This window comes from Garra rufa, chromosome 7, assembly GCF_049309525.1.
Source record: "Garra rufa chromosome 7, GarRuf1.0, whole genome shotgun sequence".
NCBI lineage: Eukaryota > Metazoa > Chordata > Actinopteri > Cypriniformes > Cyprinidae > Garra > Garra rufa.
Window position 1 is genome coordinate 27,498,898 of NC_133367.1, and position 24,906 is coordinate 27,523,803.

The following is a 24,906-nucleotide window of genomic DNA, read 5'->3' on the forward strand; positions in this document are numbered from 1 at the left end:
CAACAAAATAAATAAAGTTAAATATTACAATTTTAGCAAAATGAAAAAAAAAAAAAAATTAATTCATTAAACCTCCCAATATATACACTCTTACTGTGTGCGTCTATAAGACAAAATATAAAAATAAAAACAAAACAAAATATAATATAAAATAAAAATGCTTCATTAAAATGAAATGAAATATGAACATATTAGAAAACTAAAAGATACAATTAAATAAATCAAAAAATCACCTGCACAGTAAAAATAGTGTAGGTCTCTAAGAGTGTATATAGTAATAAAATTAAATAAAAATCCACAAAAAAAACATCCACAGAAAAAAAAATTATAAACTAAATGCTCAATAAACAATTGTGTGGGTCTGTAAGAGTGCATAAAGTAACAAAACAAAATAGTAAATAAAATAAACTTAAATATAAACATTTTTTTAAACATAAAAATCCACAGAAAAAAAAAATCATTAAATGAAATAAATAAAATTAGGTATTAACCTGCTCAATAAAAAAAAAACAAAAAAAAACAGGCACCATAAAAATAGTGTGGGTCTGTAAAAGTGTGTATAGTAACAAAACAAAACAAAAAAATACAATAAAATAAATTTAAAAATTCACAAAAAAAAATAATAATAATAATAAAATTAAAAATAAAATAGTTATTAACTTGAAAAAACAGTGTGGGTCTATAAGGATGTATATAGTAACATCAAATAAAATAAAATAAAATGACCCACAGAAAAAATAAATGAAATAAAACATCCTAAAATAATAAAATAAAATAAAATAAAATAAAATAAAATAAAATAAAATAAAATAAAATAAAATAAAATAAATAAAATAAAATAATAAAATAGTTATCAACCTGCTCAATAAAAATAGGGTGGGTCTGTAAGAGTGTATATAGTAACAAAACAAAACAAAACAAAACAAAACAAAACAAAAATAAAATAAAATAAAATAAAATAAAATAAAATAAAATAAAATAAAATAAAATAAAATAAAATAAAATAAAATAAAATAAAATAATTAAAAAATAGTTATTAACCTGCTCAATAAAAAATAATAATATTGACTAATCTTGACAAAAAATAAAAAAAATAAAATAAATAAATAAATAATCCACAGAAAAAATAAACAAAATAAAATATCATAAAACAATAAAATAAAATTGTGTGGGTCTGTAAGAGCGTATATAGCAACAAAACATAATAAAATAAAATAATCCACAGAAAAATTTTATAAAATAAGACATCATAAAACAATAAAATAAAATCAGTTATTACCCTACTCAGTAAAAAATAGTGTGGGTCTGTAAGAGTGCATATAGTAACAACAAATAAATACAATACAATACAATTAAATTAATAAAAAAAAAAATACAATTAAATTAAATTAAAAAATCTACAGAAAAAAAAACAGTTTTATTAAAATGAAATTAAATATTACCATATTAGAAAACAAAAATAAAAAATACAAATAAAAATCACTTGCACAATAAAAATAGTGCGAGTCTGTAAGAGTGTATATAGTAACAAAACAAAATAAAATAAATAAAAATCCAAAGAAAAAAATCTAATCAAAAATCATAAAATAACAAAATAAAATCATAAAATAAATAGTTATTAACCTGCTCAATAAAAAATAGTGTCCTTCCATGTCCATCCTGCTTCACTAAAAATTAAATTATATATTAAAACAATTTCAGCAAAATTTAAATATGTCAATTTTAGCAAAATTAAACAGAAACTGCATATTGTGTAGGACTATAGCGTGCGTGCGTGTGTGTGTGTGTGTGTGTGTGTGTGTGTGTGTGTGTGTGTGTGTGTGTGAAAGAGTACACCGCACATGTCTGTCCTACAAAGACCGATGAACATGTCTGTTTCCATGTGCAAACAGCTCCAAGCCATGTCAGCGAGAGTGATGGACCAGCAAAGTCGCGCGATACACAGCACCTCCTCGTCTTATCGCGGAGCGACGTGCTTCTCTAATTAAGGGCAAGCCGGTCTGGTGCTGGTGTTATGACTAGCGTGACGGCGGCTATTTTTCAAAAACCACTTCTCTGATGCCTAAAAGGCCTCGGGGGAGAGGCAGAGAACAGCAGCCTCTCCACCGGCAGATCATTGATTAAAAAGGCTTATGAACTTCCACCTGCGCTGGAGGAAAAGGAGGACAAACAGGACTCTCAGGTCTTTGTGCTCAAATGCAACCGGGTTTTTAGAAGGAAATCCTCTGGCAAAAATCTTTGTCAGTTGAAAATGGTTGTTTAGCAGGAGTTTTTTCTTGTCTTTTCCATGCATTTCAAAGTTCTTCAAAGTTTTCGTTATATATGCTGGACAGTCAAAGCTTTGCAGAAATGATTCATTTAACAGACCTCGAAAAACCTTTTTTTCTGCAGAAACACCGCAAAATGTGTCGTTCTGGGAGAAGCTGTACGGTCTAGGTTAAGTGATTCACTCTTTTATGTGTTTTGTATACTCAAAGATGACCGTCTGTTTACATTTATTCTATGCCAGAGGCCTGCTAGAGCCGCTTTCAAGATCATTACTTTGTTTGCCGAAGTGCGTTTCTGGGGTCTTGCACCCTCTGAAAACTCCTAGCCGAAGAAATCGATTTGAACAAGGGAGGCTGAGCTTATGTATACGGCACCATTTTACACATGCATATAGACTAGAGCGAGACCGGAGTCAATTACTGAACACATCTACTGGCTTCTGTCAACATTGATTTGTTTTAGACTGAGATCTCTGCCTTAGCGAGACTCTCTAATTGCACTGGCCCTAACCCTCTAATTACTCGGAGGCTGCGGCAATTCACTTCTTCGCACTCTGTTTTGTTTACCACGCAAAGAAAGAAAGAACAAGGGGCAGAAATATAGAGAGGAAGAGAGAAAGAATGAGGGGAAACAAAATAGAGAGGGAAAGATCAATTCAAAAGAATTCAATAATTTGAACGAAAACAAGAAATAAACTAGTGTTGTCAATCGATTTTAAAAAATGAATCGTGATTAATCCCACCTAGCAATAAAAAAAGATTTCAAATATGTTTTTATATGTAATAATTTCACATTCAATCTTCAAATTTATGTAGAAAGAACATAAAGACAGTATATTTTTAACTAAAGGCGAGTATCACTGCTCATGTCTCTAGGAAATTGTTCTTTTTTCCTAATATTTAACCATTGACTATAGCCATTAAACATTACAGTATAATTGAGAGCTATCAGTTTTAACATTTATGTCATATTAAGCAACCTGTGCCTTCGGCAAGTTGAAAATATACAGAAATTGAATAGTTATCAAACATTAAATACTAAATTTCATATAAATTAATCATTAAAACGTGATTAATAGACATCACAGCAGCTGGGTTATTAGGTTTTTTGGCTGCTATTACTTTAAGACCTGCCACTGAATGTGACACGGATTTGATATACATGCTCGTAGTTTCATTTTTAAAGCTGTTAAACTGGAAAAATTAATTGCCTGTGTTAACGCGCTAATTTTGACAGCACTAAAATAAACACATTATCGAAAAGTGGAAAGAAATAAAATAACAAAAAGAAATAAAGAATGAACGACACAACGAGAAAGACAAAAAAAACTGAAGAAAGAACTAAATAAATAAAGAGCAAAATATCGAATGAATGAAGGAATGGAAGAATGAAAAAAGAACAAAAGAAAGAAATATAGAGTGAAAGAATGATGGAAAAAAACTGAAGAAAGAAAATAAAAAACAAAGAATGAACAAAAGAAAGAATGGAAGAAAAAACAAAAAAGTTAAACAACAACAGAATGGACAAAATAAAGATTGAAAAAAAGGATATACAAAAGAAAGATACAAAAAGAAAAGAATAACAAATGAACAGAAAAAGAAAAATTTAAAAGAGCGGAAGAACGATGAAAAAAGGAAAAATTAAAAAAAAGATGGAAGAAAGAATGAAAGGATGAAAGAATGAGCAAGTAGAACAAAAATAAAGAGAAAACAAAGAATGATTGAAAAAATGGAAGAATGATAGAACAGAAAAATAAAAAAACAACTAAGAAATAGAGTGAAAGAAAGCTGAAGAAAGAAAATAAAGAATGAACAAAAATAAAAAATGGAAGAAAATGACTTAATAAAAGAATGTGCAAAAGAAATAAACAAAAAGAACAGAATGAACAACAACAGAAAAAGTAAAAAAAAAGAGCAGAATAAGGGTGAAAAAAGGGACAAAATTGAAGGAAAATTGACAAAAGATTGAAAAAATAAGCAAGAAAGAACAAATAATAAATTGAGGAAAATAATGAGATTAAGAAAACATAAAAGAGTTTATTTATTTCATCTTTATTGTCCTTTTATTTGTGCTTTTTTGCTCTTTTATTTTTCTTTCTTATTATTTTTCTACAGTTATTGTTGTTCTTTCTAGCTCAATCCTTTTTTATTTTGTTATTTTCTTTCCATTTTTTATATTAATCTGTCGTTTGTTCTTTCTTCCATTCTGTCGTTCCTTTTTTAACTTTTTCTTAATTTTTCTCTTTTTTCTTTCTTTCTTTCTTTCTTTCTTTCTTTCTTTCTTTCTTTTGTTATTTATTTCCTTCTTGATTTTTTTGTTCTTTTTTTGTTTTGTTCTTTTTTGAACAATTAGTATATTTTTCAGTTTATTTATTTATTTATTTATTTATTTATTGTTATTTTCTTCCATTCTTGCCAATGTCAATGGTTATGTGTAAAATGTAAAAACAGAAAAAAAACAGTATATTTTTAATATTTGTTTGATGGCATCTTTTTTTGAATGAAGCCAACTGATACCAATACTACTGATGTCTCTAGGAAATTGTTATTTTTTCCTAATATTTAACCATATTTATGTCATATTTAGCTACCTGTGTCTTCAGCAAGTTGAAAATATACAGAAATTGAATAAAGTTATGAAACACTAAAGACTTAATTAAATATAGATGAATCCTTGAAGCTACAAAAGTTATTGATTTCTTCTTTTTTCTTTTGTTCTTTGATTAACAGACATCACGGCAGCTGGGTTATGAGTTTTTTTTTTTTTTTGACTGCTATTACTTTAAGAGCTGCCCCTGCATAAAAGAACAAAATGAAATAAAGAATAAAGAATGAAAGACACAAGGAGAAAAAAAGAGAAAAATATAGAGTGAAAGAAAGATGAAAAGAACTGAAGAAGGAAAATAAAGAATGAACAAAAGAAAGAATGGAAGAAAAAGAACAAAAAAGCAACTAACAGACTGAAAAAATAGCAAAAAATAGAATGTGCAGAAGAAAGAAACAAAAACTAACAGAAAATGTAAATATGAAAGAGCAGAAGAAGGGCGAAAAGAAAATAAACAAAAAGAAAGATAACTAAAGAATGAAAGAATGAGCAAGAAAGAACGAAAACAAAGAACAAAATAAATTATTTTATTTTATGAAAAATATAGTGAAAGAAGTGAAAGAGTGAAAAAGATTAAACAAAAGAATGGCGAAAAAGTAACAACACAATAAAAAACAATTGAAAGGCAAAATAAAGAATACAAGTAAATCAAAAAATAAAAGAATTTGCAAAACAAAGAAACAAAAAGAAAATAATGAAAAACAAAAAAATGGACAAAATTTAAGGAAAATTAACAAAAGAATAAAAGAATATGCAAGAAAGAATAAAATGAATTTAGGAAACTAATGAGAAGATAAAAGAAAAAAAGAGCAAATAAAAAAAAAAGAATAGAAGAAAAAACTAAAAGAAATTAAATAAATAAACTGAAGGAATAATTTAATATAATGAAAAGAAAGAAGGAAACCAAAAAAGGAATAAAAATAAATCAAGAAGGAAAGAAATAAACAAAGGAAAAAAAAGAGAAAAAAGTAAAATAAGAAGAGACAGAATGCAAAGAAAGAACAAATGAAAGAATGATGTAAAGAAAGAATTGAAGGAATTTAAAAAACAAGGAAAGAACAAGAAAAGTTATAAAGAAATGGAAAATAGGAAAGAAATTAAATTAAAAGAAAAATTACAAAAGCATGAAAAAAATAAAAGAAATAGGAAACAAAACATAAAGAAGAAAATAAAAATAAAGAGAAGGGGTAAAGAATGAAAGAAAATAAAAATAAATAAAGTAAAATAAATAAACTAAAGAAATAAACTAAATCAATAAACGAAAGAAGGAAACCAAAAAAGAAGGAAAGAAATAAAGAAAGAATACAAAGATTAAACAAAAAATGAAGAAAAAGTGAAAGAAGCAAAGACAAAATTGAAGAAAGAACAATATAAGAAAAAATGGATGGAAAATAACAAATGAAAGCAAGAAAGACCAAAAGAAATACAGTGTCAAAGAAAGAACATTAAGGCACTAACTGAATAAGAAAAGTAATAAAGAACTGGAGAAAAGGAATGAAATGAAAGTAAAAAAAATGGAAGAAAAATAAAGCATGAAATAAACGAAAGAGCAAACAAAAGACAAGAATGGAAAATTAAAGAAAGAAAAAGAAGGGATAAAGAAGGGAAGAAAACAAGAATAAATGATGAAAGACAGGAATAAAAGAATGAAAAAATAATAAACAAGAGTGAAAGATCAAACAAGTTTCTCAAAGTGGTTTCAGGTCACACTTTAGTTTAACTAACTATTAACTATGACTTTTGTTAATAGTTACTAAGGTAGTTGTTTAGTTAAGGAACTGGATAGTATTAACCCATAAAAATGGTCATGGAGAATAAGGCATTAATATGTCCTTTATAAGTATTAACAAACAGCCAATTTGCTTGTAAAATGCACGCTAATAAGCAATAATAGTAATAATAGTCGTGACATGTGGCCAAGTATGGTGTCCCATACTCAGAATTTGTGCTCTGCATTTCACCCATCCAAACACACACCATGAACACACACCCGGAGCAATGGCCAGCCATTTTTGCTGCGCCACCTGTAGAGCAGTTGGGGGTTCAGTGTCTTGCTCAAGGGTCTCACCTCATTTGTGGTATTGAGGGTGGAAAAGAGAGCATTGTACATTCCCTGCCAGTATTGAGACTTGAACCCACAACCTTTGAGTTACAAGTCTGACCCTTTAACTATAAGCCCACAACTGCCCTCAAAGCCACGACTCTGGTGGGAAATTGGTTTGGTTCCTAAACTACAGCATCACCACATTTCGTATTTTTCATGTTGTAAACAGCCCTTTCAATTCTCAAATCAACAGAACACCACTGAAGAGCGCTTACCTGAACTTCTAGAAGGGCTGGTTTCCATCCCAGGCACAGTTGTGTCTTTCTCTGGGCTTGCTGTGGTCTGGGATAAAGGTTCCTCTGTTGGAAGCGTTTCAGTTGTTATCCAGCCCTGAGCCAACACAAATGACTCCGACCCTCCTGACCTGGACTCAGCCTGCTGGGAGGTGTCCTTTGGATTTGGACTAGTCGGCAGATCCGTAGGTCCCGCTTGCGTCATCACTATAGAAGGAGTATCTACCTCCTCTTGAACCACAGGCAACCACGTGCTAGAAACAGCTGGATCCGGAGTGCACAAAATATCTTCGGTAGTGGTTTCTTCTCCAGGTTGGGAAGGAGTGGTCTCTACGGTTGGTGGTTGAATTCCTAGCTTGTCCTCGGTGGGATCAACAGGGCTTGGTGTGGTTGGCGTATTGGAAGTGTGCGTTTCTGGTTCAACGGTCAAGCCTAGATCTTGCTTACGTTTAACAAAAGGCATGTAGACTTTATTCGAAAGATTGTTCTTGTGTGCTTCAATGGGGCGATGGACGTACACGATTTCCCCTCTGGCTTCCTCAACCGTGTCAGTCGGTTTCTCTTGATTGGGTTCAGAAGAACTTGACGCACTGGTAGGTTGTTGAGTCGTCTGGAGACTCATAAGCTGCCATCTGACTGTGGTCTCCAACGGGACGCCGTGGTCATCGGATCCATTCATTTGGCTGTCAAGGGTGAACGGTAAGTCCTTCCCTCCACTTCCCTCACCATCTTTCTCTTCTTCTGCAGATAACGGCTTTGGAGGACCTTTGGGAATAGGGTAACCATCCTCGTTCAAGTCTTTCCCTTCCCCGGAGAAGTTCTCAGGGTTGTTCCTAGAAACAGGAATGGTCATGATCTCCAAACTGGCTCTTTTGGCTTCCATGGGAGCGGTTGTTTGAGTTATAAAATGTCTGTTATTGCTTGGGGCAACTTTCAAAGACTTTAACGGCCAAATTTGTTGGCTGCTCCTTATGGAAGCGAAGCTCTTTGATGCCGAAGGACTTGAAGAAAGAGTCGGATCCGCCGTTATGGATTCAATCGCTCCTGCAGGGATGACAAAACACTGTGATTAACGAAGCGAGGGAGGAGATCGTTTCATTTAAATGTATGTTTAATTAGCGAGCAAAATACGCTAACTCCCGCCCCAGAACTATGGTAATTAACTTTAATGCGCACGGCTCAATATAGAACTGTCATTATTTATCCGTCAATGCCCTGGAGATATCCAGCAATTAATCTATCGGTCTCAACACACCTATCTTTTAATCAAACCCCTGTTTCAAGGAAAAATGAGCTACAAGCGTACCTAAAATGACCTTTATTTTCTTCCCAGAGGGTAATATTTGACTCCCGGGATGAAATGTACGTTCATTCTGAAAGCAATCCAGGTAATAAGGCTCTTTTTCTTTATGTTGCCCTGACACAAAGAACTCGTACATCATGCTCCTGTCCGGTGCCATTAATTCCCAATGCGTTCTAACAGTAAATCTAGACAAAATAAGACCCAAATCTTTATGTTCAAGAAGCAAAAAGGTCTTGATTTACATCATGATGCATGTAGGTGTCTATTCAGAGTGCAATAAAGTAAAAACGCCGTAAGCACTAGACTCATTATGATTATTATTATGTGACTCAGCATACCGCAGCACACCGTGCTAAACCAATCCTGTGTGGAAAAAAGATATTTGGTTCAGCTTTTTTTTTTTACTGTGTATGGATAATTCAGATATCTGCTCAGGTAACATGAATTGCCTTAAAGGAAACATGCAGTGTTTAGCATTTAAACCTTTTTAGAAATTCACAGACCATATGTTCCATACACACAATGAAATATTAAAGAAATGATGAATTATTCAAGACTCTGCTGTTGCGGTGTCACATGGATGTGGTGCAATTTACATAACCAAGTAATTGAGCAATTAATGAAATGAATAACTGATTACTCTCTGCAGTCACAAGACTGTGATGGCATTAAACATGTTCATGAGATGTACAAAAGCATTAAATTAAATAGATTCTACCATTTACCTGAATACAATAGTGGGATAATTATTCATAAAAAAAGTATTTTGATTTCTAAGCAAGATCAAACCAAGCTGCATCAGTTTTTAGTCACAACCGTGTGATATAAAGTTACATTTTGGGATATATAGTTCCAAATATGAATAGTCATAATTCTGAGCTAAGTTGCAATTGTAAGATACAACGTCTCATTTATCAATCAGGAGAAAAAAATGACAACTGGAAAATACAAAAGCCTAATTTTGAAATATACAGCTGCAATTGTTTAAATGTGAAACAAAGTCACAACTAGGAGGCATACATTTGCAATTGGTAAGTGTAAAGTTTCAATTCTGAGATATAAAGTTGCATTTAAAAGAAAAAGTTGCAATTATGAGATCTAAAATCAGAATTGTAAGATATAATGTTTGGGATTAGGATAAAAAGTCCCAATTGTGAGATATATCACTGAATTTAAAAGAAGATAATTTGGAGATATACAGTAATAAAGTGATAATTTTCAATTTTCAAGTCCTAGTTATAAGATAAAGTCACAATGTAGAGATGCAATGTTGCAGTTAGAAGAACTAAAGTTGCACTTCTGAGATTCAAGAGAAAAAGTTTCAAATATACGTAAGATATAAAATCAGAAATGGGAGATATAATATTGCAAATGGGATAAAAAGCCGCAATAATGAGAAATAACTCTGCATTTAGATAGTGATGTTGCAACTGGGATAAAAGTCACAATTGTGAGACAAAGTCGCATTGGGGGAAAAAACTATTTTGAGATATAAAGTCACAATTTGGATGTATAAAGTTGAAATTGGGAGAAAAAAGTGATCATTTTCAGACATAAAGTACTACTAATACAGTAAAACAATTTGGAGACACAATGTTGCAGTTAGAATGTTGAATTTTGATATATTTTTGAAACAATTTTGATATATAAATATCACTTTCAGATAAAAAAAAAAGTTGCAATTATGAGCTTTAAAAACAGAATTGGGAGAAAAAAAGCTGCAACTGTGAGATACACTATATTGCCAAAAGTATTGGGACAGCCCATTCTATTGAACAGGTTTCACTACTTTAGTAATTTCTATGAGTAAAAATCTTAATGTTTAAGCATATAATAATATTCTAGGGAATTGTGTGCTTTTAATTTTATAGCAACAGTTTGGACGTGACCCCTTTCTATTCTAACATGACAATGCATCTTTGTATAAGACAAGGTTCAAAAAGAAATGATTGACTCAGTCAGTGTGAAAGAACTTGACTGGTCTGCATAAACACCTCTGGTCTGACTTTAAATCCAAAATACCAATGACTTGTACATATGTGTACAGTCATTTTAAACACTTCCAAAACTGTTGCAACAGAGATGGAAATACAATTATTAAATACATGAATTATGTTTCCATCTTTGTTGCCACAGTTTTGGAAGTGCCCTTTTCTGTTCTAAAGAAGGGGGTGTCCCAATACTTGGGACTTTGCTTACTGCAGACCAGTCAAGTTCTTCCACAATTATCTTTTTTTTTTTTACCTTGCCTTATACACAGATGCACTGTCATGTTAGAATAAAAAAAGGGTCCTGTCCAAACTGTTGCTGTAAAATTAGAAGCAAGAATTTGTACTCATAGAAATTACTAAAGTAGCCAGACATGTTCATTAGAAGGGGGTGTCCCAATACTTTTGGCAATATAGTGTATAAAGTTACATTTATAAGATTGGGAATTGGGAAAGTCACATACGTGAGATGTAATGTTGCATTCAAAAGAAAAAGTTACAATTATGAGATATAAAATCAGAACTGGGAGATATAATATCGGAATTGGCACAAAAGTCACAGTTTTGAGATATAATGTTGCATCGGGAAAAAAGGCACAATTATAAGATATAAAGTCACAGGTGGGAGAAATAAAGTCGCAGTGGAGGTACAATGTTGCAGTTAGAAAACCTAAAATTGCAATTCTGAGATACTAAAGTCGCATTCAGAAGAAGTTGGGTCAAAATTATAAATTTTTCTTTTATGCCAAAAATCATTAGGATATTAAGTAAAGATCATGTTCCATCAAGATATTTAGTAAATTTCCTACCGTAAATATATCAAAACAATTTTTGATTAGTAATATGCATTGCTAAGAGCTTCATTTGGACAACTTTAAAGACGATTTTCTTAATATTTAGAATTTTTTGCATCCTCAGATTCCAGATTTTCAAATAGTTGTATCTCGGCAAAATATTGTCCTATCCTAACAAACCATACATTATTGTAATTTAAAACTATTCTCTTTAAAAATGAAACTGACCCTTATGGCTGATTTTTGGGATAAAAAGTTGCAAATGTAAGATAGAACGTTGCATTTAGAAGATGATGTTGCAATTGGTAAAAAAAAAAAAAAACGCAATTGCGAGATATAATGTCGCATTCAGAAGAAAAAGTTACGATTATAAGATATAAAATTATAACTGGAAAATATAATATTGCAATTGGGATAAAAAGTCGCCATTGTAAGATAATGTCGATTGGCGAATAAAAGGCCCAATTTGAAGATATACAGTCACAAGTGTGAGGAAGTGATCATTTTCAGACATAAAGTCCTATGAAGTTTAGTCTTTAAGTTATTTATTTATTTATTTTTACTTTGAGGTAGAACAGGGTTCTATAGTTTAGCTTTATTACACATATAAAACATTTTTCTTTAGAATAAATGGCCCTTCATTTGATATTTTGTGTCTAATGCAATGACATTCATGCATTTTGTGGTTTAAGTGTGTGGTTTATTTCCACTGTGGAAATACAGTGGAAATAAACCTCAAGTATCTTAACACTCAACAAAACAGATGCTTGAACATGTTGTTCTATTGGATGCATTGTATGCATTTCAGAGAATTTTTTCATAGCGCAGCTTCATCCGTATACAGTTTTTTGTGAAACTCAAGGACGAGTTTATATAAAACATGGCTGGATTTTCTGAATTCTCGACAGCCTCTATGTAATGAAACACGAAACGAGAGAAGAGACGGAGCAGCATGCAGCGAAGGGTGAAATAGCCAGTGAATCCGAACTCGACTAAATGACCTCTGCTGGAGGAAAAACGGACGGAAACAGCCAGATTGAGTCTAGAGTATCGTTACGCACACACTCCGTGGCTCTGACGACGATCACGCCTCGTATAATTGGGAGAGACTTGGAGTTTGTAGCGGTGCCTGCGGTTTCGGCCAAAGCACATTAATTAGATTCGGATGTAAATAATGCATGCTGACTAAAGCTGGATTTTCACCCGGCATTAAACATTAATGCTCCCTGTTGAATTTGGTTCGCGGGGAGGATATTTGTACTGATGATGCCTTGAGAACGGACTGCTGCCAAAACCCATCGTGCTAAAACCACACCAGTTAGACATGCTTCAATCCCAGCCTTAGGCTCGCAACGCTCTAAATTTTCAGAGGTTGGATCCCATTCTGCTTTCTCCTACTATGCAGCTTTACTTGGCACAGATATGACAGACATTGATATCCATTAAAAGCCCTAGAGCAGGAGGCAGGAATACATCTCAGCGTTGTGACCTCTACAGCGACCCTCCCACTTTCGTATTCCAGAGAACGAATCGTGTCAGGAACCTTCCTCTCCGTAGCTGCGCCTAAAGAACCAATTGCTGCCATATTGTTTTTCTTTCAAAACAATGAAAAAATCAACAGCGAGCTGTTGGAGGACATAGCATGCCGAGGGCATTTATCTCTGCACCAAGTGGACGCCACATTTGATTTGCAGCGAATGAAAGCAACACTATGAGGGTTACAAGTACAGTCCGTTCAATGCCAAAATGTGTCCTTGGGTTTAGTTGAGGAAATTCCAAAAATATATTCTTTCACTAATTTATAGTAGATAAAAACTCTTACTTCTTGTTCTTATTTGTGACATTTACATTTGAACCCTCAGAGTTGAAGAAACACCCTTATATTGACCGATAAATGTCAGATTCACCTCTTGGTTGAAAGATCAAAGATCTCACTTTGGTGGTTTCAAATCACCCAGTTCTATATAATCCAAGTATAAATTAATACCAAATGTAATTAAGCCCTACTTCAATTAAATTAAGCACATGCTTCACCTACTTCGCAAACTTCAATTAAGAAGAGAAGCTGCATGGTGTTGGGTAATTGTACATGCTTAAACTTCTATTAAAGGAGAAGTTCACTTCCAGAATGAAAATTTCCTGATAATTTACTCACCCCCATGTGATCCAAGATGTCTTTTGTTCTTCAAAAAAATAAGGTTTTTGAAGAAAACATTCCAGGATTGTTCTCTATATACTAGACTTCACTGGTGGCCAATGAGTTGAAAGTCCAAACTACAGTTTCAAAGCAGCTTCAATGGGATCTACATGATCGAGACGAGCATTTGTGGTTTAAAATTATATTAATTTCTATTTTTCTTAGAAAATCACCAATCGTTTCACTAGATAAGACCCTTGATCATCTGCATGAGCCCTTTGAAGCCGTATTAAAACTGCAATTTGGACCTTCAACCCATTGGCCACCACTGAAGTCCACGATATGGAGAAAAATCCTTGAATAATTTCCTCAAAAACCTTAATTTCTTTTCGACTGAAGAAAGAAAGACATGCACATCTTGGATCACAAGATCAGGAAATGTTAATTCTGGAAGTAAACGTATCCTTCAAACTTCTTTTAACTTTTAAATGGGTCTATCATACCTTTGTCTGATCCAGTGAAGCTTTCTGTGAAGGTCTGTGAATATGGATGATCCATATGAGAATTGCTTGGACTCTTTATCTCCTGCTGCGCAGCCATCAGGACCACTTCCTTCTCTTGCTCCAAGAGCTCTTCTTCTGGATCTGATGAGGTGGGATTGTATGACTGTTCCTTGATATTAGGCTCCACGATGGCATTATCAGCACCTCCTTTGCTTGTTTTCCCTCTACTTGGCTTCGTCCTGGTAGGTGGGACCATTTCTGAGGTTGCTTTGTAGATGCTGGGCTCTGTGGCCGGTATCTCAGGTTCTCCAGTGCTGGTCCAGTATCTAAAAGGCTTCATGATTGTGTTTACAAAGTTGGAAATGACGCTGTTGCTGGTCTGAGCTTGCGTAGAGGAAGATGGCGTGGTTGAAGACAGGTCAGGAGATACATCTGGACTGTCTGAATCATCTGTTTCCTCTTTCGCTGAACCCCCTAGAAGGTCCTCCTGCTTCTCCATAGCATCTTTGGGATCTTCCAAGTCTACAGACCTTTCTTCAGGTCCAAGATGGATTACAACATGCTCCTCTGAGATTTCTGAAGATTCGTTGTTTATGATGGACTTGAAGTCTTCTTTCTCCAGATCGACCAGGCCAGTCCAAGTTGAAGGTTCAGGAAAGGCTCCGTTTCTTTGGAGCTGCACCTCTTCTTCACTAGAAGAGTTAAAAGTGGGGTTTTCTAAGGTCTTGTGAAGTAATGCCGCCAGCTCTTCGAAATTCTTCTCTGAAAGAGGAAGATAGTCTCATTAACGGCAGTATTGACAGAAAAAACTACAAAGCAGATATCCATACAGAAGTCAGTAAAACCAATTTAACCTAATCCTCATTTCATACATTTTTCAGATACTCGTGACACCAGGGTGAAACTCTTGATAAATTATTCGGAAATATGCTCCAAAATTATGTAGACGGATGCAAGAGAATTCTTTATGAACTTTCTCAGAGTAAAAAAAGAAATCTCCAGCTCATCATTGAGGTCAAAACCTCTCATAAGACATTTTACAGTTTTTCTCAATTGCTTAAACACATTTCTTGAAATTATGCCTCTTATTTGCGAAACTCTAAACACAAATCCACAACTCCTAACTCATTTCCCCAAACTTCCTATATTGAGGTCAAAATGAAGCTCTCCGCTCAAAACAATTCAATCTTGCTGAAAAACCAAACTTTGCTTTCAGACATGACACACAAATCCTCAAAAACAAACACACTACAACACAGTTTTACACACTGATGAGATAAATTCAAAACAATACTACAAAAACCATACAAATAAAAAACTTTTCACATGATGAACACAACAAATCTATTCCTTTGCAAGTGTTTTATTCCTTAATTTAATGTACTGTAGAGTACAGTACAAAACAGCAAAAAACAACAAAATAATTATTCTGCCCAGCATCCTGTCTTTGGTCTGGGACAGGCCAAAGAACCTCTTCAGCATCACAGGCTAAATTAGCCCTGGCCAGGCAGCAGGGGTAAAATCCTCTTGTATACCTGATCCAACCCTGGCACTCATCAACTAAAATATATGAGACTGCTTGTCTTCTTGCCCTTGCTCTTCCTCTGTCTCTTCCATGTTGTTGTCGTCATCGTCCTTTTTCTCCTCCTCCTCTTCCTCTTTCACCTCCTACTCTTCCTCTTCAAAATTACACATTACTGTATGTGGGATATTGATTGAAAAAGACTGGATAGGATTCACAGTTACACTTGTACTAGTGGTCTGACAAAAAATAAAAAAATAAACTAAAAGCACACAGCGTCATTGTGAAACAGAAAAAAAAAAAGGAAATATGGGCACAAAGGTGAAAATAAAAATAAGAAAGTCCACTGTCAGAATTTGTAACTCCTGTGTTGTCCTCTGTCTATATGCTTTCCAATGGAAGGTTCATGGGATGTACCTTTGATCTATTTCAGAGTACTGCTTTATCATTGGTTGATCTATATTATCTTCATTAGTGAAAGTCAAGATTCACTTGAATAATTCATGGCAAATTTACAAAAAGTCTAATAGAAATGTGTAGAATATATGATTGACAGTTTAGGACAACTAGATCAAAAATTTTGCATTTAGGTAATGATTTATACGATGAGCTAATGACTTGATGTTTTGAGGGGTAAGACTATTGCACAGAGAACTACAGTATATAATACATTTTGAGCAACATGACAATAGCAACTGATAATGTAGGAAACTGCAGACAAATGTATATTTCATTTCTGATCTGAGAAATGCACCAAAGTGACTGAGAAAAACTTTTATCCTTTTATCTCCATCGAAGGTTCTGATTGGTGTGTGCTAAATTTTGACTCCTAGTGTTTCCAGTTGGGTAATTGTGTGCTAATTGAGCTCAAACTTCGCAGACTTGAGTGAACAATATTGAATGCTTGTGCTTTCTAAATGACCTCATGGTGTAAGCACTGAGAAATGTAGGGATTTGTGTGTAGAGTTTTGAAGTAACAGTTCACCAAATATAACTCATGTGTCAAAGCAGGGAATAGTGTTTATAGTTTAGGGAAATGGGTGTGCTTTTTCAAAAATGGCGTTATAGTTTTGAAATTTTAGTTCAAAAGACTGGTTATAGTGTTTTAGCAATTGAGAAAAACTGTAATGAATATATGCCTACACCAAAACAGAGAAAGGCCATTAGTTCAAACAACCTTGATAGCAGTAGGCGTCAAAGAGATCGCTAGTGTCTGGGAATCCGGTGCGGTTAGGGTTGTGGTAAACAGTGCGTACTCCTGGTTCATCTCCTCCGCAGTTACGCCGGGGCAGGTTGATGGGGTAACGCACACTGCCGTCTGCCAGCCAGCCGGGGTCGCAGCGGTCTAGGCCACCCTGCCAGGCCAGGTAAAGCTGCCCGACTGTGGCCAGCTGAGCTCCCAAAGTGTGGCAGTGAATGGAAGCAGAAGCCAGGCTCAACTTCTCTGGCACACTGGAGTAGAACACTTCACCTGGAGGAAGAGGAAAGATGATAGTGCACATTTTTTATAAGTGCTAATTTCGCAGAACTATAAATAAACTTCATAAACTAATTTTGGTTAGATACCTTAACAAAGTGATAACAAGTGATTACTAAATATACGGAAAACTTGAAATGTACTTTTTTGTAACTTTTTGTTCATTTATTTTTTTTATGGAGCCCCACACGTGACATGCAGGAAAAAAAAAACAGTAAAGTGTGTGCACAACATAACTTGTTCCCTCGTTTTAAGTAAATTGTGCGCACAAAATAGTAATTTGTTCGCTCAGTTTTATTCAACTACCTCATGGATTTAGTAATGGCATGCATGATTAAGTAAAACAAGGTAACAAATTATTATTTAGTCCACACAATTAAGTAAAATGAGGAAGTGAATAATGCTGTGCGCACAATTTAGTTGTCACGGTGCACGTAGTGATGATCTCAACACAAAGTTGAAATAAAGTAAAGTTCTTTTAATAAGTTCCCACAAGACAGGTAATTCACAGGCAGAAGGCAGGAACACACGTACACGCAGGTAACTTCAAAGCCGGACACGGAAAGAATGAACAGACACAAACTTATAAAGACACTAATCAAATTACAAACAGGTGATGTGAATACACTTAACGAGACAGGAACTCCAAATAAGGGCATATGGAACAAACCAACATAGACAGAATGACAGGGGTGTTACATTAGTAAAATGAGGGAAGTAATTATTATTTAGCGCACACGATTAAGTAAAACGAGGGAACAAATTATTATTTAGTGCTCACAATTTAGTAAATAAAGAGAACAAATTATGTCGCATGCACGATTTAGTAAAACGAGGGAGCGAATAATGTTGTGCACATGATTTAGTAAACTGAATATTGAATTATTATTTAGTGTGCACAATTTTGTAAAAAGAGGGAATGAATTATGTTGTGTGCATGATTTAATAAACTGATGATCAAATTATTATTTAGTGTGCGCACAATTTTGTAAAACGAGGGAACAAATTATGTTGCGTGCACAATTTAGTAAACTGATGATCGAATAATTTTTAAGTGCACACAATTTTGTAAAACGCGGAAACGCATTATGTTGTGTCCACGATTTAGTAAACTGAATATCCAATTATTATTTAGTGTGCACAATTTTGTAAAAAGAGGGAATGAATTATGTTGTGAACACAATTTAATAAACTGATGATCAAATTATTATTTAGTGCGCACAATTTTGTAAGACGAGGGAACTAATTATGTTGTGTGCACGATTTAGTAAACTGATGATCAAATAATTTTTAAGTGCGCACAATTTTGTAAAACGAGGGAACGCATTATGTTGTGTGCACGATTTAGTAAACTGAATATTGAATTATTATTTAGTGCGCACAATTTTGCAAAACGAGGGAACGACTTGTGTGCACGTTTTAGTAAAATGAGGGAACAAATTATTTAGTGCGCATGATTTAGTAAAACAAGGGAACAAATTTTTTAGTGCACACAATTTAGTAAAACGAGGGAACGAATTATGTGTGCACATGATTTAATAAAACGAGAGAATATTTTTTCTAGTGCAAATGTTTAGTAAAACAAGGGAACATGTCATGCACACTTTTTAGTCAAATGAGGGAACAAATTATTTAGTGCGTACGATTTAGTAAAACGAGGAAACAAATTATTTAGTGTGCACAATTTAGTAAAAAGTGGGAACACATTTTTTTGTGCACACGATTTAGTAAAACGAGGGAACGAATTATGTCATGCACACTTTTTAGTGAAATGAGGGAACAAATTATTTAGTGTGCACGATTTAGTAAAACGAGGGAACAACTTTTTTTAGTGCACATGATTTAGTAAAACAAAGGAACGAATTATGTCGTGCACACATTTTAGTAAAACGAGGGAACAAATTTTTTTAGCGCACACGATTTAGTAAAACGAGCGAACGAATTATGTCCTTCACACGATTTACTAAAATGAGGGAACTAATATTTTAGTGCACATGATTTAGTAAATCGTGGGAACGAATTGTCTTGCACACAAGTCAGTAAAACAAGGAAACTATTTTTTTAGTGCACACGATTTAGTTAACCAAAGGAACGAATTGTGTCGTGCACACGTTTTAGTAAAATGAGAGACCAAATTTTTTTTGTGCCCACGATTTAGTAAAACGAGGGAACAAATTACTATTTAGTGTGCACGATCTAGTAAACCGAGAGTACGAATGATCTTTCAGTGCTCAGAATTTAGCAAAACTAGGGAACTTATTATTATTTAGCGCGCACAATTTAGTAAAACGAGGGGAACAAATTATGTCGTCTGCACGCTTTAGTAAAATGAGGGAATGAATTATTATTTAGTGTGCACAATTTAGTGAAACAAGGGAGCAAATTATGTTGTGTGCACAATTTAGTAAAATGTAGGAACAAATAATTATATAATATACACAATAAATTTTTTTTTCTGCATGTTATGTGTGAGACATTTTTAAAAAAAATTCTAGAAAATCATTATGGTGGGATTTTTAAAACCTGAAGCTAAGGAAAGATTATGTTTGATTATTTTCATGCTAGCTATTTTCCACTTGTATGCTTGAAACGGTGCTTGCTTTTTTATCTTCCTTATTCTTGACTGGATGTTTGTCATGCATAAAATAAAATAAAATAAAATAAAATAAAATACAGCTAAACTATGCAATATTATTATCCTTAAAAGTTAACTGTCAACTAAAATAAAATACTAGACATTCGTCATGTTAAAAAATAAAATATAGCAATAATTAAAATAATTAAATGGTATTTGTCATGTTGAAAGTAAAACAAAACAAAGTCAACCTTAATGCCAAAGATTACTTTTTCTATAAAGTCTTGCTGTTTTTCCGTAACAGATCCAATTTCTGTTCTAAGTAATATACAAGGACAAAACTAAATTATTCTGTCCTCCCAAAAATGGACGAATGTATAGACAAGTAAATAAACACATCAACAAATAAAACATTTATAACCAAACATTTTATCAATTTAAAATAAAAAAAAAGTTCTGTAAAAATCCCTAAATGAATAAATTACCAATATGACAGGGATTAAACTTTGAAGACATTCTGAAATACTAATTCACAGCAGGAGGCAGGACTCTCACTCCTGCATGAAACACATGGACGTGCATTTAAAAAAAAGGCATAGACCATAGGGCTGAGCTGAAAGCATGGTGACCTACTTAGATGTTCTGGGAGTTGGGACATGAGCAGGTACATGCATCTGGGCCGTCTGAGACTCACGAGGACATTTAAAGACACAGTTTTTGGATGACTGAGCTGTAACTGAACGGATCTGCGCTACCTTGCAGGCTGTCGGCAAAGCAGTAGACGTCGAACATCTCGTCGGGGTCTCGGCTGCCGTAGTTCCTCACGCCAGGTGAGTCCTCCTTGTCGCCAAAGCAGCCGGGCCGAGGCGACTGGATGGGATACCTGGATATGGAGCCAAAACAAACCAGCAGTCATTTCCAAGGAGGGAAGGAAGTGAGTAAGATAAACTGTGTAATTACTCGAAAGCGCATCGATTTGGATGGCGCAGGGGTGCCGGCTAAAGTCTGATTAAGAGATTATACACGGCACTCCAGGGTTTCCGAAGACAGGGTTTTTCGCGCAGCTCGAATATCGAAATCGGTTATATAAAACCATTAAAGCAGCCCACATATATTCCATCCCAGTTCAGAGATCTGTGATGTCTCCATACGCTTGCACTAATTGCGCGTTTGCGTCTTCACTGATGTGTAGCCAAGCTTCTCTGGAGATGGCCCAATTAGAGCGGGAGAAACCCGCTCGCGCTTTTATTTCGGTGAGGGCCGGGCCTCGCGGCTCAATTACGAGCTGACAATATGCGGTAGATATGAATGGTGAAATCAATAGCCGCCTGACATTCAGCCACGGAAAAGTGATTGGAGGCGGCAAGCCTGAAGAAACGGGGCTGTAATGCGGTCGATAAATAATAGATATTACGATTAATTAGAACAGCTGATTATTAAATTGCTTTGAGTCCTGGATTCCTTCTGAAGAAAGTCAAGGTATTCTGTTTCATGCATGGGGGAGCAATTTATCAGCGCGGCGGCTCAAATTTTCGCTCTGATCTACAAAGTGATAGTTTTGTGAGTAACATTAAAAGGGAGATTAGGAGATTCGCTGGGGAATAGAATTACGTAAAAATGATCAAAGATTTCTTCGCTTTCAAACGTGCTTGTTTCTGAATTTTGGTTTATAAAATCTAAGGACTCGAGAGTAAAGCCAAAAATCTCTTAGTAAACCTTTACAGCACATACTTTTTATAGGGTTTATGTATCAGACACGTAACTTTTGTAGCTTGTCATTTTTTTTTCACTTATTGTTTATGCTGTTAACCATAAAAGAATTACTGGAATTTGTCATTTTAAAAATTAAATACTAAAAATATTGGAAATATAAATAAAAAATATAATAAAAACATTAAATAAAATATTCTAATTATACTAAAATAAAATAAAATAAAATAAATATTCTAAATATACTAAAATAAAAAAATTCAATATTCAATATAGTACTTAAATAAAGTACTTAATAACATTAAGGTTGTTTGCCATGTTACAAATAAAATAAAATAGACAGATGTTATGTTAAAAATAAAATAAAAATACTAAATAAAATAATATAAATATACTCAAATAACATAAAATAAAATAAATATTCAATATACTTAATACAATTATGGTTGTTTGCCATTTTGATAAAATAAATAAATAAACAAATAAAATAAAATATAAAATAAAAAAAATAAAAATAAAATAAAATAACAGACATTTGTCATGTTAAAAATAAATAATAAAATATTTATAATAAAATTGTTGGTTAGTATATATTAGATATTATAATATTCTATAAAATATAATATAAAATATTATATATATATATATATATATATATATATATATATATATATATATATATATATATATAGACATTTGTGATGTTGAAAATAAAATAAAATATTAGAATATTCTATAAAATTGTATACATATAGCAAATAAAATACTTGATGTTTGTCATGTTTAAATATTCTAAAACATTCTAATGTATTCTAAATATACTAAAATAATGGTTTGCCCTATTTAAATAAAATAAAATATTAGAATATTCAATACAATGTTATATATACAACAGAATGCTGAATGTTTGATACGTTAAAAATGAAATAAAAATATTCAATAAAATATTCTAAACATTTAAAATAAAATAAAATAAAAAATATATTTAATAAGGTATAAATATACTATAAATAAATAAATACAATAATGGACATTTGTCATGATAAAAATATAAATATTCAATAAAATATTATAAATTATTGGTTTGCCATATTTACATAAAATAAAATATTATAATATTCAATACAATTTTATAAATAGACAAAAATAAAATGCTGGATTTTTGATATGTTAAAAAATGAAATAAAATAAAATACTGGAATAATCTATAAAGTATTATACATATAGCAAACAAAATACTAGATATTTTTCATGTTGAAAATAAAATAAAAATATTCAACAAAATATTCTAAATATACTATACTAAAATAAAATAAAATAAAATAAACATCCAATAATCTATAAATATACTTAATAAAATTACAGTTGTTTGTCATGTTGAAAATAAAATAAAATAAAATAATGGACATTTGTCATGTTAAAAATAAAAATATTCAATAAAATATTATAAATATTCTAAAATGATTGGTTTGCCATATTTAACTCAAATAAAATATTAGAATATTCAATACAATTTATAGATTGACAAAAATAAAATGCTCAATGTTTGATGAGTTGAAAATGAAATAAATAAAATATTATAAATATAAAGCAAATAAAATAGTAGATATATGTCATGTTGAAAATAAAACAAAATAAATGCTAGACATTTGTCATGCTGAAAATAAAACAAATTATTAAAATATTATATTAAATATTATACATATAGCAAATAAAATACTAGATATATGTCACATTGAAAATAAGACAAAATAAAATAAATGCTAGAACGGAATTACATAAATCAAAGACATCTAAAATGCTAAACATATATACACATTTCCAAATCTAGTTTACGAAAAGTAACTATTTGCATTTGCTCATTCTGACCTCACAGTCTGGTCCGACAGCCAACCAGCATCACAGTTGTCATATCCGTCATCGAAAGTGGCCTGCAGCTGGGCCGGCGTGGCAATATTGGCAGAGTTCTCCAAACAAACTCTTTTGGCATCGGTGAAGGACAGCGCGTAGCGGTCATGAGGTGCACGGTAATGAAAAACCACTCCTGTTTTGAGAAAAGAAAAAAAGAGAGTGCATGATGGGAACCATGCATAAACTATGTCCCAAATGAACAGCAGTAATAGGTGTATAACAACTCAAATGATTTATTTCCTAAATTTCACTTGTTTCCGCCATTTCCTCAATCCTCTGAGAAAGACAACAGACGAAATCACAGTACAAAAGAAGTGAATTCCCAGCACCAGTTCTTTGACCAGTTAGAGGACGGACTTCCAGTCCGCTGTACAAAGTAATGAGATTCCCGGGATTGCTTTTGAACTGTCCGTCTGCTATTCCCAGATCACATCGCTTTGGAGTCCCATTCGTCCTCTACTCCACACTCCACGTCCGTAACCTCCGCTGTCGGCTGCCATCCCGAGAGATCGCGCGAACATGAATGGGACAAAGGAAAATCCTCAAAGCTAGGTGGGCCAATTTCTGGCGAAACACTTCAGACGACGTCTTAAGGGGGAAGATTTCAGTCTCCCGAGCAATACGGCCCGTTTGTGGCAGCTACGCGTGACGCCCCACTTCAAAGGGGCACGGGAGGAAGACGTCTCTTTCGTTTTTTTATTTCCTTCCTTCCTCTTTTTCGCTTCCCATTGGAGTTCAGGACAGACTCGGAGCTTATAAAAATATTCACTGTCTGTGACAAACATCTGGGGATGAGATATGTGGGACTCTCGTCCACTGAGGGATGCTGCATCTTATTAAAAAAGGGGGTCAGAGTTTCCGTTTCTCATTTTCCAAAGACGTAATCTGAGGGAAGGTCAAATTTATGACCGGTTACTTTTGTTGAACGTCCGTAATATTTCACTAAGTCTGAATTCGTAGCTACATTCTTTAAAGGAGTCATATCATAACAATCAGACTTTTTCCGTGTTTAAGTGCTATAATCGGGTCTCTGTGCATCTACCAACCCAGAAAATTTGACAAAGGACAACCCAGTAACTTGCATGTGAACAAACAAGCACGTCAGATTTCACGTTTCCATGAGTCCCAGTCTCAGAGGAGATGAGAGCAGTGGATTTATGGCTTTATTTACTGTATATTACGCTGATGCCACACAGATCTAATACAAACATGTGATTTCTATCCCAGCTGTTTACCTTCACAGACATAACCTACTGTTTTTGTAACTCCTGTGTGTATTTAACATAAACTTGTGTGTATTTGACCGTTTAAGCGCAATACGACATGAAAGAGAATTTAGTTTAGTACTCACATTCTGTGTGACAGCTGCTTTCTGTGCAAACCGAACATGTTTATCTGTGGTAGAGCTTTAAAGGCACGGCCCTATTCTAGAAAAAGGGGGTGAGGAGCAGCAGCTCATTTGTATTTAAAGAGACATGCGCAAAAACAACGCATTTCTGCTTTCACTCAAAATAGTGCAAAATAGGCTTTTTCAAAATGATATAATAAATGAGCTGAGCTGAAACTTTACAAATATATTCTGGGGACGCCTGAGACTTATATCACATCTTGTAAAAAGGGGCATAATAGGTCTCCTTTAAGGAATGGTTCACTCAAAAATGAGAATTTGCTGAAAATGTAAGTTTTTGGTCTTTGTCAGAAGAGATTTGGAGAAATTTAGCATTACTTGCTCACCAATGGATCCTCTAGAGGGCTGGGAAATAAATCGATAACGATA

General features: G+C 33.4%; 1 protein-coding gene across 1 annotated transcript in view; it reads right to left on the reverse strand.

The window, feature by feature from the left end:
• Positions 1-24,906, reverse strand: part of ncanb (neurocan b) — a 128,004-nt gene that overhangs the window by 99,519 nt on the left and 3,579 nt on the right. The window contains exons 2-6 of the mRNA XM_073843645.1: positions 23,088-23,262; positions 20,264-20,391; positions 16,634-16,927; positions 13,935-14,696; positions 7,229-8,253 (exon numbers count right to left, since the gene is read on the reverse strand). Coding sequence (XP_073699746.1) covers positions 7,229-8,253; positions 13,935-14,696; positions 16,634-16,927; positions 20,264-20,391; positions 23,088-23,262 — 2,384 coding nt within the window. The remainder of the gene's footprint in view (positions 1-7,228; positions 8,254-13,934; positions 14,697-16,633; positions 16,928-20,263; positions 20,392-23,087; positions 23,263-24,906) is intronic.